This window comes from Mus caroli, chromosome 4, assembly GCF_900094665.2.
Source record: "Mus caroli chromosome 4, CAROLI_EIJ_v1.1, whole genome shotgun sequence".
Lineage (NCBI taxonomy): Eukaryota > Metazoa > Chordata > Mammalia > Rodentia > Muridae > Mus > Mus caroli.
The window spans coordinates 52,432,472-52,450,467 of NC_034573.1; the positions used below are offsets into that span (position 1 = coordinate 52,432,472).

Sequence of the window (17,996 nt, forward strand, 5' to 3'; positions counted from 1 at the left end):
AGAAATCCTCCTGCCTCTGCCTCCCAAGTGCTGGGATTAAAGGCGTGTGCCACCACTGCCCAGCTCAGAGTAACACTTTTAAAAAGTTTACTTTAGCTTATGGTTCGGGAGGGTCCAAGGTCTACCCTCTTGGAGCTGGAGAGATGGCTCAGGGATTAAGAGCACTGGCTATTCCTGCTGAGGTCCTGAGTTTAATTCCCAGCACCCACACAGTGGCTCACAACAGTCTATAATGTAGTCTCATAGAACCCAATGTCCTCTTCTGGGGTGCAGTTGTACATGCAGATAAAACACCCATATATAAAAAATACATAAGCAAGTTTCCACTCTTCATAGTGGAGATTAAATTCCAACATATAAGCCTTTGAAGGATGAACTCAAACCGTGGCTAAAACGCAATATCCCTGATTTATTGATGGTGATGATTAGTACTGTTGTGTTTGTGTTTTGTCCTAGGGACTGACTCCAGGGTCTCCCTTGTGCTAGGCAAGCATCCTGTCACTGAGCCCCACCTCAGCCCCAGAGACCACATTCTTAACCAGCAAACTGCACTTTCTGAATAGCATAGAAGAGTAATTCTGTCACTTGTTTGGCACAGACTGGACAAAGCCCCAGCCTTGTTCACATGGCAAATTTAGGTTATCAGTACGTTTTACATATTTGTACTGGGAACTTGAGAATGAGCCATTTCCTTACCAATTCGGTCTTAAAACTAGAATTCTAAATGGATTAAAGTTGCATTTCCTTTGTCAAAGAAGTCCAAAAGTATCCTACCCTCAGTCGTAGAGAGTTTCGTCTTCCGTGGTGGGACTGAGTGGCTGGAGTGAGCAGACAGCCTTGGATGATGGCAGTGGTGTCCCACCTCAGGCTGGCTCACACTGTGCTGTGTCTCAGGTCTCCCAGGCAGCTGCAGAGCTTCAGCAGTACTGCCTACAGAATGCATGCAAGGACGCCCTGCTGCTCGGTGTTCCGGCTGGAAGCAACCCCTTCAGGGAGCCCCGGTCCTGTGCTCTACTTTGAAGACTGGTGAGTTGGGGTTCGCTGTGTCATCTTGGGGCCATAGTGTCTTCAGGGCGCTGCCCAAGGGATATAGGTGACAGAGGTTAAGAAAGACTCAGAATGCTGCCCTGCCCGATGGGTACTTCTGGGCTGTAGCTACCCTGTCTGTGATACGTTGTCGCCTTATGCACACAAGCTCTTTAACTGAGCTGGCCAGCCATATTTCCTGGCCTTAATTCCCTCTGCCCCTACAGCATCCCAGAGTTGTGATCTACTCACTGGTGTTACCCACTGACTTGCATGTCTTGGGACTAAGGACTTGACAGAGGAACTAGCTGACTTGAGTCTACTTTGGGCTATAGTTCTCTAGCAGCTCCCTAAATAGCTCTGGTTTGGTTGGTTTGGTTTGGTTTGGTTTTTCTGAGACAGGGTTTCTCTGTGCAACCCTGGATGTCCTAGAACTTGCTCTGTAGTTCTCTTGAAACCACAGAGATCTCCTGTTGCTGCCTGTACTGGGATTAAAGACATGTGCCACCACTGCTTGGGACATATCTCTGTTTTAATGGAAGATAGAATGTAGCTACTGGTCTATTGGTGTGTGTGTGTGTGTGTGTGTGTGTGTGTGTGTGTGTGTGAGNGAGAGAGAGAGAGAGAGAGAGAGAGAGAGAGAAAGAGAAAAAATAAGGCTAAAGCAGTTTTAACAGTTGATAACTGAAGACGCATTTCTGGTGCTTTATTAATTAGAATGACATAAGTTTGAATGTTTTGCATTGAGGTTTTACATTTCTATGTTTAAAAAAGTTTTTAATGATTTATAGTAAATAAGAATGAAGTTTTAATCCACTAGGTAAAAATGAAAATTACAAGCATTTCTATAGAAAGAAGTACAACCTAGGAGTTAAAAAACTTAACAAGTCAGCATTTAGAGCATTAATAAATAGTAATAGTAGAGAAAAGGAAGAGAGTCAGAGAGAGGGCCCAAGGCAAGAAATGAAACGGGAACAGGAACCATCAAAGGCATTTTTAGAACCGAGAATTCACAGCAAGGAACAGACACAAAGCTGACCATGAATGAGACCCAGGATGTCCAGAAGCAACTCAGAGTCAGAATAAAGACACCAGAACAAACAGGCGTCAGACATGAGAACTACCACCCACATTCCAAGATTTTAAATGGCTTAATCCAGGTGGTACCCCAGCCCCAACGGATTCAGAGGGGAGCGGAGTTACACTGGCAGGCACTGATGCGGACTTTTAGAATTACTCACCCTGGAATGCCAGCGTCAGGAAAATATTTTGTTCACGTACCCATTGACAAAAAAAAGTAGTATGTCAAAGGAGGACTTACGGAAGGTGTATTTTCAAGTGATGAGCAGAACCTCAGGCTTTCTCGGCAAGTGGATCTTGAAATGATTAGCCTCATGGCCTCCTGGTGTTCTGAGTAAGGGTAATTCTACCCAATGGCTGTCAAGATGCCCTCATGACAACAATCAGCAGCTCCTTCGACTATAAACACTTCAATTTCTGGGAAGGTTTATCAAAGAATCCTCTTCATTAAAACTATTGTAAGAGATAGATCCTGTCCATTCCCAGTGAGACTGCAGGATAGGTGGGAAAGCAGCTAGTGCGTACGCCCGGGTTGTGGAATCTCTGCCTTGTCCCCCCTAGCTGCTCTGGTGTGGAGAGGAAGCAGCCCTTCTCACCCAGACCTCCTCACTTCCTGCTTGGCCCTGCCTGGTGTAGGATATGGTGAAAACAGTATGAATCCAGCAGTCTCCAACTTTTGCCTACCCACCAACCTAAAAACTGTAGGACATAGGTTATTAGAACTGGGACCAGCGTATTCCAATTTTGTTTACACAGTAAGTGATCATCTTTTTCACATGTTTGTAAAAGGAAACTGTTCACATTGAAATGGGGGCTGGTTCTGCTATCAGATATAAGTTGAACTGGGTTGCCAAGATAACTGCCTTCCGTGACACAGTTCTCCTTTACAAAGCACAGCTGTGAGTGCAGTCTGACCAGGACGGGCTTACATATTCTCTTACGTTCATTCATGTTTTCTACATTGTGCATTTTTGGTGTTCTGTGAAATGATAAGGTTTCTTTACAAGTAACTCTCACTAAAGCAACAATAACCAATGGAACTCTCTTCAACAGGGAAGCAGCTCACTGAGGAAGCCTTGTGTGCACATGGTGATGGATGACTGCCGTCAAGTCCCAAGAAAACAGCTTTCAAGAGCCAAGTCATTTTCTCTGTCCTAGAAAATGGCCTGGTCCTAGGTCAAAATCCTACAATGTTTTCCTTGTAACCTCACTACCAAACTTGCTGGATGCGCCTCTTTCACCATGGAGCCTGTGTAGCCCTGCGTGGGATAGAGGCATGTTTGATTTACTGGATGTTTGCATTTCAGGACAGAAAGGTTGTATTTCCAAAAACTGAGTATTTGTAATTTTCCTAACATTTTTGTACTCTAATAAAAATTTTTTCATAAAAATTTACAATAACTAAATGAAACAAAGTGTACGATTGGGGGAATGACTGATACCTTGACTTTGTAAAGGAAAGCTTTTTCATTTCCCAATGAGCAAATCGTCTGCCATGAACAGTAAGGTTGGGCACTGCTCCTTGGCAAATGGAAAGACTGATGTATTGTTAGGTTGCCCATCCTGTGTGAAGCCAGTTAGATCTTTCTTTAGTTCCTATACTTTACAACTTATAATTGTGATTGTAGCTTTTAAAAATGTGCCCATGCCTTTAAAAATGTTTAAATGTGGCCTACATTTAATTACATTTAATTACATTGCAATTGGTTAAAAACAAAGCATGAAGATATTATAACTTAAAAGAATTCATGTCACACGTATTTTATTGGGGTGATGTGCCTTTGATTTAATTGGGGACACTTTTAGAAGGAAAGTTTGTCTTTGTAATAATCTTTGAAGAGCTTGGAAATAAACTTTTTGCTTAATTCATCATTTTCCATGACAACAGTAGTTTGTGTTTGGTGTTGTCTTAGGGCCCCATGGATTTCTGTTTGCTGATGTGTGTGAGTGCAGAAGGTGGGATTGGGGCTGGAATCCCTGAATTCTGTTATTATCTTCAAATGTAGATGTAAGTATAACATGAAAACCAACCCTCAGTCCCCAGCCACAGCGCTCTCTGACCTAGCCCCGCATGGCATTCACTACTGAGACGTTCTCAGGAATACAAAAGTGGAGAAAATGAAGCTATCAGAGGGGCCTCCCTAATTCCAAGCATCATTCAGATGTCAGTAAATGGGATTCCGAAGTAATCATGATCTAGGTGTCCTTTTCGTGTTTCTGTTACCTGTTTAACCTAGCCATGTAGCCAAGGATCACCACGTTTGACTTTGGCAGGCCCAGGTTATGATCTGCTGGGAACCAAACCCAGACCTCTGTGTGGGCAGTCACCACCCCTGAGCTACTTCCTAGCTCCACTCCAACGAATGCCCATGCATCACAAAGTGTGGAACTCACGCTTGCTCAGAGATCCCCGTATGTACTAAACCATTTTGAACAAATTGGAACTGTCTATTTTCACTATGGTTATTTTTCATAAAGTTTCATGGTATACTCTAAATGTTTACTTTGTCCTGGTAGCAAGTGTCTATAAATTTTACCTATTACACACAAGCTGTACTTAAAATAGGTTTCATGTTACAGTTAATATTTACTTAAGATAAATTCTTAGTAATATAACCCCCGAGTCAGACTATCTAGTCATCTTACATTTTGTTAGCTGTCACCTGGACTGGGGTCTAAAAGGGTGTACAGACAATACAGGAAAATACTCTTCTCTGACATGCTGACCCTAGGAATCTGAATTTTCAACCTTTTGTCAATGTGATAGGTGAAAAACAGTGATTTATTTAGTAGACAGTACCTCTGTAACAAACAACGAAGTGGCTTATCCTAAATATTTACAAGTTTGTCTTGTTCTGAGACTATCTGTTTAGATACTTGACTTATTCTATTATGTTTCCTTTTTCCCTCCAGTTTGAAAGGGTGTTTTGTATATTAAGAATGGGAACTCTTGCTGGGTAGTGGTGGTGACGGCCCACACCTTTAGTCCCAGCACTCGGGAGGCAGAAGCAGGTGGATCTCTGTGAGTTTGAGGCCAGCCTGGTCTACAGAGTGAGACTCTGTTTCAAAACAGACAGACAGACAGACAAACAACAGAATGTGAACTCCTCCCGCAGTCTAGGGTGCAAGCATTTCTCGGCACTCTTTCTAATTGGTTTGGGGGAATGTGCAGAGCTCTTTTGGCTTCAGTTCTCCCCTTGTGGGGTGCTCCTCACTGCTTGACTCAAACTGTCAGACTGTGAGGGGTGGGGAGCTCAAGAGATGGCTCAGTGGTTAGGAGTGCTTGCTGCTCCAGCAGAGGACTGCACTGTGGTTCCTCGCACATAGCTCCCACGGCCCACAGACACCAGTAACCAAGGCTCCGGGGGCTCAGGTGCCCTCTTTTGGATTCCACAGGCACTGCACTCAATATGCACATTCCAACATGCAGATACACAATTTAATAATAAAAAATTAAACCTTAAAAAAAAAACAAGACTCTGATGGGGACTTGGGATCCTCTGGCCTCCCAGGGCATCTCTACTTAAGTGCACACACTCCACATGCATATACATAAGTGAAAGGACAGGTCTTTAAAAAGACAATAGTCCTGCGAAGCACACAGGAATCTGAATACTGTTGGGGGGTTTTATGCTTATTATGCTAATTGATAAGGCAGACAAGCAGACTTAGATATAAACACTGAGGACATGTAAAAACAATGGCATTTTCTTTGATGTAGAGTCAAGCCTAAATACTTTGGTTACTGGATTGGCATAATGAAGTAGAATCTAGCAGGTGACACTGTCCCTTCTGTTTTTTCATAAAAACTTCAGCCGGGTTTGCCCATCCACTCTTCCAGGGACTTTCTCATACATTAGACGTCGTTTCTTGGGTTGTGGTACTTGTGAGTACATTAAGTCTGTCAAAAGGAGAAAAGAAAACCATTTTATTGGGATAAGTAAATACGAAAAAATTGTTTAACATGAACAACGCACCTGTCCCCAATGGCTGTTTAAGATCAGTGCGCACATAGACTGTGTGAGCCATTCATTATCTCCTGACTCCATTTTCCTCTTCTGTAAGGTTCTATGATCTCTAAAGTCTCTCCTGGCTCTAATGTGTTTAAGTAAAACCATTGCAAATAAGCAACTCAGACAGGCTTCCTAATCCCTGAAGGTTTCCCACACATCTTCACAGACTGGAATAAGTTCAGTGCCCGGTCTGACTGACTTTTCACACATGCTTTGTTCCTTGGCTCTGCATACCACAGAGACTGTTCCTAGTGTGTTCAGTATGTTTACATTTATTAGCTCTTCAGCTTCCACTCCATCATCTTTACTTAAAAATTTTAATTAGTTTATGCATGTGAATTGTGTGTGAGCATGTGTGCACATATGTGTCTATGTGTATACATGTGTGTGCACGCACATGTGCACAGCTCCAGACAGCAGCTTCCACACACGTGCAGACACATGTGCACATGCATCAGTAAACGTGCACCCACACATGAACATTTATACACACATGCACACATGCCACACACATACACATGCAAAATAAAATTATTCAAAACTAAATGAATTTAAAAACATAGATATTTGAGTATTCCACCTATATGTCCAAAAGCTTAAGTGTCAGAATTAGAAACTTCCTGGAATTTTCTCATTGAGAAAATGGGAGAATTATATAGAGAAGCGGTCCATGTTCAAAAGTCTATAGAGTTCACATGGGTAATTATTCTAGAGTCCAAGGATGGGGTTTGATGTGGGTCATTTAGGAAACAGCTGTACAATAAAGCACAAGCAACACCATCATGACTCCTGTTATGAAAATCAGAACTAAACATCAGGAGCCAAACTAACAGCATCCTTGTATATATAAACAGTGGGAGTTTACTCAGCACAAAAACAAAAATGAAGTAACTTTTGCAGAACAGTGGATAGAACTGAAAGTACTTTAAGTGAACAGCCAGGCAATGAAAGACAGGCATGAAGAGTTTTCTTTCACTAGGTACTTGGATTGTCATTTGTATATGTGTGGGGGGTTACTATGGATTGTAATTTGTATATGTGTGTGGGGGGGTTACTATAGGTCATCAAATTATGAAAGGGACTGGGAGGCCTTCCTGGGGCAGATATAAAATGACACCTGTGACATGAAAGCAGAAGGAAATCTACTGGACAGAGACAGGAAAGCAGAAGGAAATCTACTGAACAGGGGACAACAGACAGAGCCGTTAGGAGGGGTGAGGGCAGGCAGGGACGAGGGGAGGGTGGAAACAGGATTAGGAGGCCCTATTTTAATAAAATATGGAATGTTAGGGTTTTTTTTTTTCTGGGCCCTTCTCTGATCTTAGGAAGAAGACTATGAGAAGAGAAGGTCTGAAACTTAAATTTCTCTTCTCCCACTGCCTTTCATGACAACACTACATTCATATGCCTTATGAGATCTTAACATTTTGTTCTAGGTGTTCAATGCAATAAAAAGTTATATAGAAATAAAGATATAATGAGTAGAAATGAGAAAACAGAATTGTCCTTTTTAAAAGGCGATATGATAAAACATTCAGTCAAGTCAAAAACACCCATCAAAGAGAAGATAATAGGGGTTTTTACCCAATAAAGGCAAGCAGCTCATAGAAAAGGTTTAAGTGTGTATGTGTGTGTGTGAGACACATGTGTGTTACCAAAGAAGCTGGGCTGGATAACATCGAGCCCCACAAATCCACCTGTTTCTGCCTCCCAAGTGCTGGGATTACGAGCCATGGCCACAATGCCAGGCTTTTGCACATGGTTTCTTGGTATCAAACTTAGGTCCTTACGCTTGCACAGTAAGTACCACAGTGACTGAGCCATCACCAGCCTTAATAGCTTAACAAATGTTAGCCAAATAAATATGTATACTTAGTCTGATTCTTCTGTTTAATCATATCATCATCTGCTTTACTTAAGTTTGCTATTTTTATTTTAAATTTCTTCTTTTTCTTATTTGTTTGTTTATTTTGCAACTGGTTTTCTCTGTGTAATCCTGGTTGTCTTGGAACTCACTATGTAGATCAGGCTGGCCTTGAACTCATAGAGATCCTCCTGCCTCTGCCTCCTGAGAGCTATTTTAAACTTAAGTTGACTGTATGGTTCATTTGATACTATAAGAATTTGAAATATTTTGTTATGCCCTAAGTTTGATTTTCCTTTCAAACCAAAGTTAATGGAGAACATTAAGAGTATCAATTAAAACAAACCATTCATTGAAGTTTGAGTATAGAGCTATCATTTTTAAATATTTTTATTATTTGTAGTTATGTATATGTGTTTGAATCTGCATGTGGATATGTCCAAGGAGGTCAGAGGTGTCGGATCCCCAGGAGCTGAAGTTACAGGTAGTGTGAGCTACCCAAAGTGGGTGCTGGGAACCAATGTGGGTCCTCTGCAAGAGCTATTAACCACTGTGCCATCTGTCCAGCTCCTAGCTTTAGCTCTTAAAAATCATAACTGGAAGTAGTTGTATTAACTACTAATGTTACCTGTTGGTGTTTTGTAATCTCCCCAATTAGATGAAGATACAGGGAGCCTTCTCTGTCCTAAGTAGTTTCCAGCTCTTTGGCAGAAATTAAGGCCCTTGAACCCTCTTTGATTTGCATTAGAATCAGAAGCACAGAGTGAATCCCAACTTGGAACAGCTGGCAGTTCTCTCCAAAAAGTCTCCTGGGTCCCAGCAGTTGCATTTCTGTATGTGACATCTTCCAACTCACCCCACAGACACTCTGGCTGATTACTGGAGAAGTCATCTTTTTGAGAGTACCATTTGTTGTAAGTAGTCTGTTCTGTTTCACAGCTTGGATTGAACGAGTAAATCTGTTTTCTACAACTGTTTTTCTTAAAGTCCCAGTAAAGGTGGGACTGGGAGTTCTCTGGTAAAAAGACAGGGGTGGACACTTGCATGTTACTGTGTCCTTTTGCTTCAGGACAATTTACAAAACCATGAGTGCGCCTCCTTTGAGAATCAGTTAGTGGCATTATGGGTTCACAGCATACTTGTGTTCGGCCCAGAGAAAAGACATCTGATTCTGAATCACTCCAGCTGGGAAAGGAGGGCCAGGTGATTCTCTTTGATTCTGCATTCATTAGGGAAGGGTTATTCTGCACTGGGTCAGGGCCACAGCCGGGGTCCTCCCAGCAGCCCCTCTGACTGTGCGGTGCTGCAGATGGCAGCATGCATGGAGTTGCTCTTAGCTCCACAGGAGAAGAGCTTGTGCCTTCCGAGTCTTCATAGGGATAATATTCTTCCTGTTCTTGAATGATAGGAGCTGAACTCTGAGAAATAAAGAGATCAGTTTGATTCATATCTTCCTGAAGTGATGAAATCTGAGAAGACGTTGTCATGGAGGGAGAACTAATCTTGAACAAGGAAGTGATGCTACAAAAATGCTGGAAAATTAAAAAAAAAATGTAATAGGGCTAGAAAACAAAGATGATACCTAGCTAAATCCATAGAGACTACACCGAGCTGAGTACTAATGTAAGAAATAATTAAATGCCATTAAAAGAGAACATTGTAATTTACATCTATTTTTTAGCAGCTTGATTAATTTTATTTAAGTTATTCAAATTATACATGAATACTATTCCTTGTTAAGACTTTTAAAATATCACCAATAACTCTAAAGCTCTCTTCCCTACTATGGTAGAAGTTCTTTTTTTTTTTTTTAGAGAAGTATTTATGTATGAGAGTGTACTTTCACTGTCTTTAAACACACCAGAAAAGGGCATCAGATCTCATTACAGATGGTTGTGAACCACCATGTGATTGCTGGGATTTGAACTCAGGACCTCTGGAAGAGCAGTCGGTGCTCTTAACCACTGAGCCATTTCTCCAGCTCCAGTAGAAGTTCTTGGAAGGGAAAATATAAATGTGTTAATTGAATATTTATGAACACAATGAATTTCAAATTGCCTTAAAACGTGCTAAACTGTGCTGAATTTTCTCTGTGGTTTTAAAACATATATTGTACTTGGCAGCTAATGACAATTCTGTATGAAAGTTTAAGTAAATTATTTCTTTCCTGTGTGAGATCCAAAACAAAGGCAGAGACCATCCTTCAGAAGTGCATGTGGTGCAATAGGAAGCTGGAATGGGAAGGGGAGCCACAGGAGTCTATGGCACTCACTCACCTTCAGTACTTTGCCTGGGACCTGGGGCAGGAGTTCCTGGAGCTCAGCAGGAGTTGCTATCAGGAGCCAGTGCAGTGAAGGCGCCCTGTGTAACATGAGCTGAGCCACCAGTGGATTAATACAGGGAAAATCAAGTAGGCTCATTTCCTCCTAGAAAACAGTGTGGTGTCTCCTCAGTCAGGGGTCTTCTGAGACTGACCTACTTTAGTCTACAGATTAAAACATTCGTCATTGGCTTTATAACTCAATTTGAGGAGTGTGGAAAAATAAGCTATCAGTAAGGGATTTAGGTATTCATATCTGTCTACTTCACAAATGTTTAAATTATACATTTAGAAAAAGTAACCTTAGAAGGTGAAACTTCCACCCAGGATTTATCCAACCATTCATGGGGATCTCTCGTCGACGTCATTAAATTGTGGTCTGCAATTTGTCGAATTATTAAAGCAGTCTCTTCTACTCCGGGGGCAATTATAAGCTAAAAAATAATTTCCATATGTTAGATTGCAGGGGACTATTAGGAAGCAAGATGTAGCTGCCCCTTACCCCCCCCTGCCCCCCCGCACCTGGCTGACTTCAGATCAAGATGTAGAACTCTTAGCTCCTCCAGCACCATGTCTGCCTGTACACTGCTATGCTTCCTGCTATGATAATGGTCTGAACCTCTGAAACTGTAACCTGGCCCCAGTTAAATGGTTGCCTTGATCATGGTGTCTCTTCAGAGCAATAAAACCCTAACTAAGACAGGAGCTACTGATAACTGATGCTCCTCAGGAAGGGGGAATCAGTTTTCTATAAGAATGTAGTCCCCACTAGGTCAACCATGCTCCCATAAATATAAGCAGCACAAATAAGACTTAGGGAGCTATAAAAATAAATTAAAACAACAAACAAACAAACAAACAAACAAACCAAAAGAGGACATGAAGTTGGGAGGGTGAGGAGGGGTTCTAAGAACTTAGTAGGAAGAACTGGGATGAATATGATCAAAATACATTCTTTGCTTGTATAAAATTCTCAAAAACCAGTGACTAAAATAAAATTTTAAATGTTTTGATTTTGAGTGTTCATTTTAGTTGGTAACTTTTCATTTAACCTTAGCTTACTTAGCTTAAGATACTCTTGTCAAAATTGTGTGTGTGTGTGTGTGTGTGTGTGTGTGTGTGTGTGTGTGTGTGTGTGAAAGAGAGAGAGAGAGCGCCAATGCGTGCTGGAGGGATGACTGACTCAGTTGCTTGGAGCACTTATTCTTGCAGAGGACCAGGCACGGTCCCAGCATGCACATATCAGCTCATAACCAACTGAAATGCAGTACCTGCATCTGTTATCCCTGTAGTAGCCTAGCAAAAGAGCCAGAGCCTAAGGGGGAAATAAAATAAAAATCTCGTGCTATAATGGTGATTCAAGAGGCAGCACAAGGACTGGAGATACAGCTTAGGTGAAGAGCCTTGTGCCTGGCACTTTAAGTTTGAGTCTTATACACAATAAAAGGGCGCAATTTTCACAAAATAAATATCAGCTAGTTTCTTTCAGAATACTAAACACAAAATTGTCAGTAGATACTAGTTTTTGGAGTGCATATATTGTAAAAGAGAACTTTCCTAAGTTTATAGAAAACATATATACAGTGTATAGACATATACTGTTTAAGCAGACATTTATTTCATTATTAGTTTTAGATGCTCTCAGGATGATATAATAGCTTCAATTAAATAGAACTTTATTTTAACAGGCAAACTTTTATGGTGGTGGCTATGAGTACTGCAGAATAGGAATATCAGAATAAGAATTCTGCAGTCCATGCCTAGACTAAGAGTTCAAGAACCTATTTCTGAAGTTGTAGATGAATATATTTATGTATCATCTACAAAGGGAGTTCAGAGAGCTTTTTTAAAATTAGAGAGTTAAGACTATAACTAAATGCTTTATGCTTGCTTTCCTACCACACACACAGGGTTTGAATTTGGTTATCAGTACCACACACACAAAGATTAACAAATGAAAACAAGAATAACATTTAGATAACACCAACAGCACCTTCTTTTATTTTAAGAGAATGTCCTTAGACTTTCTGGTACTTCTTTTATGGCTAAGATGCCTGGGAACAAAAAGGTACTAATAATTTATACTGATGTTCTCTAAGAGACAAAAGCCATGGTAACTAAATAAAGTGACAAGACATTCTAACACATACATACTTCCTATGGGCTTAGGAGTCCCTGATTGTTTTTGGTTGTGAGTCAGGGTCTCATGTAGTCCAAACTATCTTTGAACTCCATATGTAGCCAAAAGTAACCTTGAACTTCTGATCCTCCTGCCCCCACCTCCCAAGTGCAGCATTATCGGTATGCACCGCTCTGTTTCCTGTGGTACTGGAGGCTGAGCCCATGGCCTTGTGCATGCTGGGCAAGCACTCTACCCACCACGCTGCATTCCCAGCTCTCTCAAATTTATTTTAATAATGACATCAAGTCAGAACAGTGAGATGCCTAAGCATGTTAATGACATACTAACAAAGTAATAACAAATTGGCCATGATCACATCTTAAAGTTTATAAAAAACAAATGAACAAACAAAATGGATCACTCTTAGGATGAACCTGAAAAGCCTTTGGAGAAGTTTTTATCTGGGCAGAAGCTACCTACCCAGATGTTTGGAATGGATCACCTGCGTAGTACTTCTATTTTACCCTCAAGTGCTTTCTTTGGGTGACACCTTCCTTCTCTGTATTGTGTTCCTGTATCTGAACACAGTGCCATACATATAATTATTTACCACATGCTGGGAGAAGGCTAACCAAGCAGAGGATCCTTGTTTGAATATTTATTTAATTATATGTATTTATTTTATTTTATTTGAATCCTTATTTATTTATTTATTTATTTTTGCTAGGCCCTGGCATAGCCTCATCATTTATTTATTATAAAGATAACTTTTCTATGAATTGTACTTTTGTATGTAGTATCCATCATGAAATTGAAAATTTCAAAAAGATCTTTCTTTAATTCTCTTAACAGGTTATGATTTGACTTAACTCTGTTTAGTAGATGCTTGTTAAATATTTTTCTTTGTATCACTGCACAAGATGCCACAGGTTTACAAATAACTTAGTTTATACCTTTCAAAGTTGTGCATACTTTTAATCCCAGCACTTGAGAAGTAGGTTGTGGAGAGCTTTTGGGGCCACCTTCTAGGAATTTGGCAGGAATTTGACTTTGGGCTAGGACTTGGAAGTAGGCTCAAGAAGAATATAGCTGAGGAATGTGCTCTTTGTATCTTGATGGGTCTTGTTTTGTTTTGCTTTTTTAAAGACTGAATTTTCCTTTAGGATTTCTTGATTTATTTATGCATATGAGTACACTGTTGCTCTCTTCAGACATACCAGAAGAAGGCATCGGATCCCATTACAGATGATTGTGAGCCACCATGTGGGTTGCTGGGAACTGAACTCAGGACCCCTGGGAAAGCAGTCAATATTCTTAAGTGCTGAGCTATCTCTCCAGCCCTTGATGGGTCTTGTTAAGACCCTGAATATAGTAATCATGGGACCCTCCCTCTATGCTTTGTTTGTTCCTTGACTGCTTTGCTTGTTTGTTTGTTTGTTTGTTTGACGAGGAATGACCATATTCTTTGTATGTACCTAGAATGATATAAAAGCAGACTGGAAAAAAATAAGCCAGCTTCAGCCTCAGCACTCAGTCATGTCATACTGTTGTCTAATTGACTTTTTCTTTTCAATCCTCGCTCCCTCCCTTGAGACCCAGTTGACTGACTGAGCTGGCTTGGACAGTAGGTGAATCTTTGAGTGCAAGGCCAGCCAGGACTACACAATAACACTGTCTCAAAAACAAAAGCAGAACAAAAGAAAACACCAGCAACAAACACATCACACCCCAATAAAAGTCTAAGGGGTAATGGGGGAGGGCCTTGAGATTATGGAGGGTATGACTGGGGCAGGTTCCTCACCGAGGCAGTGTTTGAAACCTAGCTCTAAGAGATAGACAGCAGTATTCCTGGGGAAGAAAGGCCAGATGACACCTCTTCACTGGCTGAGTATGACTGAGTGGAGGTTTATGGAGCAAATGGATACCTGGGACTAAATTTTGAATCCACTTAAATTTGATTCTATTCTGAGTGAAGCAAGGAGACATGGAAGGTATGTGAGCAAGAGAACTTACCTGTGTGTACTTATCGATAGCCTTCTACCTGGCCTTTGCTGGGATGGAGAAGTGCCCAGGGTATAGGAGTAAACAGACAAGCTTCTCACACTCAGAACCTACTGTCTAGGGGATGCATTCCTACACCTGCATCTTAGCAATGGAATTGATGTCCACATATGATGGAGTAAGAAGGTAGAAAGGTGATCATTTAGGAAGGCATTTTAAAACTCTGCATGAGAGTGATGGATGCCTGAATGTAGAGAAGCAGAGATGGGTATGGAAGACTCAAGAGATATCACAGCCACACAAAGAGGGCTGTGCCACACAACGTGTGGAGATTTCCAACTGGTTGACAGAATACAGGTGCAGACCTTAATTGTCAGGATTTCAAGATCTGTACTCATAAACTACAGCAAGGCTGTGAGAACATCTGAGTGCTTAAATGAAGGAAATGGAAATGACAATAGAAAAGTAGTGAGCCCTAAACTCAGGCAAATGCCTACCTTTAGAGTGGGACACTAAGAAAAGGCCAGACAAGGAGCTCACCAGGGCACACGACCCTATCAGAATGTCTGGGGACTTGCATCTGTAGCCGATAAAAACTTGGTATAGCTTTCATAAGTAGCTTGTCTTGATCAAAAGACATTTATTTTTCTTTATATCCTGACTTTTTTTTTTAAGTTCTAACTATGGCTTGATTTTAAGTGAACTGAAACCATCACTATTGTTTTGGTTTTGAGACAGTCTCACTACAGAGCTCTCTGGTTGGCTCTGAGCTCACCATCTTTCTGCCTTAACCTTCTGAGTGCTGAGATCACAGGCACAGGAAGCATACCAGGCTTAAAGTTTCTGTCACTTATGTGTTTGCTTTGTGTGTATTTACGTGTGTATATAAACAAACACATATAGACACTTTTAAAACAGCCTCAAATTATATATTTCATAATTTGCCCCTGCTCTTTATTGGCTCTTAAGGAACTGTGTCTGTTTAATATTTCTTTTCACTGGACACTGTGTCCAGTGTAACTTTAGTTTATGAACCAGACTATAAATGTATAGGAAAGCGATACCTTTACATCCAGTTCTTCAGACTTCAGGCCTGAGGAAACCAAAGCTGCATAAATCTGTGCGAGGTGACGAAGTGTCTTTTCTGTAAGATGGTATCTAAGAAGAATGTTATTATTATATGTTTATTCATTGGACATTTTACTGCAAGCATATCCACCTCTATTTGCACTCACTCTACCCTCTCTGGAAAAGATAGTTCCACTTCCTGTCTTTAACCACGCTATTAAACCTAGGGATGTGAGGCTGTGTGTGGAGGGAGATGAGGGGTGAGGAGAGAAACCCGACCCATCCCATTCTTGTCTCCAGGGGTGAACTAAAGTTAGATACGTAGAGTACTCCATCTCATGGTCAAAGAGCAGCTTTCCCCTTCAACAGTTACCACCCAGAGCCAAGGTGACTGCTGACCCGTGAGAGCACGGGTCTCTACCTTTACCCACTCACTGTGAATATTTTAAGCAGCAGTGAGGAGATTGCCAGCTTATCACGAAGAACTCCAAGGCAAATACTCTCATGTAGGCCTCCTTCCTTGTGTTGCCAAACAATATTCCTGGGGAGATGTGAGCAAATGTGTATCCATCCCAAATAGGGAGTCGGTGACAGACCAAAGTGAGGAGACCACTAGACTCCAATGCAGCAAACCTCGTGCTTTATTGTGGTTACATACAGGACTATGGGTGTGGGGTTACATACAGGAGCAGAAATGATTCAAAGACAGCCATGTCACCAAAACCCACCCCATCATGGTTAACAGCTCAGAAAAGCTGGGAACCTAGAGCTCACTGCACAGTCTGTGCACTGCACAGCTCAATATGGTTGGAGCATGTTTTCTCCAGTCAGTTTGGTTGGTCTGAGCCTCTTCAGGCAGCTCAGCTGGTCTCTGCTTTTTTTCAGACAGCTTGGCTGATTTGCCTCTTCCAGGCAGCTCAGGTGGTCTGAGCCTCTTCCAACTGGGCTGCCAGGAAAAGACACTCTGCAACTTTCGTCTCCTCACTTTGGTCTGTCACCGACTCCCTATTTGGGATGGATACACATTTGCTCACATCTCCCCAGGAATATTGTTTGGCAACACAAGGAAGGAGGCCTACACTCTGTCAAGCTGCCTGCGAGCTGTGCAGTGCGTTACAAAGCTGTGCAGCTTTGGTGAACCATCCCCCACACTGGGGTGGGCTTTTGGTGATGTAGATTCATCGAATCATTTCTGCCCCTACAGTTAACCCTTCACCCACACTCCTGCAAATAACCCAATAAACTCTGATCCACCAGGTTGGGCTGTGGTGGTAGCCTTACTTTGTCACTGGCTCCCTACCTAGGGGAAGTAGACATGTTTGCATATCTCCATGAATGGTGCCACACTACACCCGGACAAAGTTTTTCCACAGAGTAATAGGTTGACAGAGTAACTTACTTTGCCCAAGCTGCCTATACAAATCATACGAATTCGGTTGAACACTTCTAAACATTGCAAACTCCAATTTGTGTTAAGCCTGTAACTCTGGTCATGTGTCTCTATTAAGCTTCCTGGCTGGACAAAGGTTTGTAAGTGCTATCACAACTTGTTGCTGAGAAAATTAAACACTCTGAGTAAACTAGGAAAAGACTCTTGGAGGCTTCCTTCGTCCCGGCTTTGTCCAGTGAGCTTCTTCTCTTGTTAATTTTGCTTTATGGGTTGTTTACCTAGGACTATAATAAATCATAGCCTGGAGTACAACTATATGATGCCTGTTTCCAGCAAACGTCAAACCAAGGGGGATTTTCAAAGGCCGCTGAGCTCTTCCCTGTGCAGAAACTATCGGCCTGAACAACTTAAGATAGTTCAAATCATTTCTTCTGCATTTTCAATTTCTCTCATTTGGTCAGCTTATTGAGATTCTACTTAAAGGATACAATTATCTAATGATATAAAACTATGAAACTTAAAATTCTGAAAGTAATTATATTTTATATCATAAATAAATTATCATATTGCATATTCGGATAAAAATAAAGCTATCTAAGAATATTTACATGATAACTAAAAACAGGTTGGGGTCTTCTGCTATTTTCCCTGTATTTCAATTGAACCACAAAACTATATATAAGCAGCTATCTAAAAACAACCTTAGAAAACTTCCAAATAAGTAATTTATCTAAAAAATTGCCAAGCTTTGGATGAAGCTTAAAAATGATTTATAAGTAGCACTAAGCATAAAGTGCCTCACAGGCCTTATTAACTTTCCAAGTGACAGAGCTAAAGCACAGACCACAGCCTTTACCTTGTAGTGCAGAAAGGGATGAATGCCTTGCGGGGGCTGTATGTTAACAGAGAAGGAGTTAAAAGCCAGGGTGTTCAGATTCTTAGACTCCAGGATGTGTTTGTTCTCAGGAGGTAACAATGACACAGAAAGTTTGGTAAACTAGGAAATAAGAATAGCATCAAGAAAAAAAGTGGTGGTGGCATATGCCTTTAATCCCAGCACTTGGGAGGCAGAGGCAGGTGGATTTCTGAGTTCGAGGCCAGCCTGGTCTACA

At 41.3% G+C, this 17,996-nt stretch overlaps 2 protein-coding genes across 2 annotated transcripts in view; one reads left to right on the forward strand and one right to left on the reverse strand.

The window, feature by feature from the left end:
* Positions 1 to 3,991, forward strand: part of Gng10 (G protein subunit gamma 10) — a 7,047-nt gene extending 3,056 nt beyond the window's left edge. The window contains exons 2-3 of the mRNA XM_021160304.1: positions 895 to 1,026; positions 3,160 to 3,991. Of these exons, the coding sequence (XP_021015963.1) occupies positions 895 to 1,020 (126 nt within the window). The 3' untranslated portion in view covers positions 1,021 to 1,026; positions 3,160 to 3,991. The remainder of the gene's footprint in view (positions 1 to 894; positions 1,027 to 3,159) is intronic.
* An 85-nt stretch (positions 3,992 to 4,076) lies between these two features.
* Shoc1 (shortage in chiasmata 1) overlaps positions 4,077 to 17,996 on the reverse strand; it is a 73,374-nt gene continuing 59,454 nt past the window's right edge. The window contains exons 24-28 of the mRNA XM_021160305.2: positions 15,491 to 15,584; positions 10,606 to 10,737; positions 10,260 to 10,409; positions 8,612 to 9,515; positions 4,077 to 6,007 (exon numbers count right to left, since the gene is read on the reverse strand). Coding sequence (XP_021015964.2) covers positions 5,907 to 6,007; positions 8,612 to 9,515; positions 10,260 to 10,409; positions 10,606 to 10,737; positions 15,491 to 15,584 — 1,381 coding nt within the window. The 3' untranslated portion in view covers positions 4,077 to 5,906. The remainder of the gene's footprint in view (positions 6,008 to 8,611; positions 9,516 to 10,259; positions 10,410 to 10,605; positions 10,738 to 15,490; positions 15,585 to 17,996) is intronic.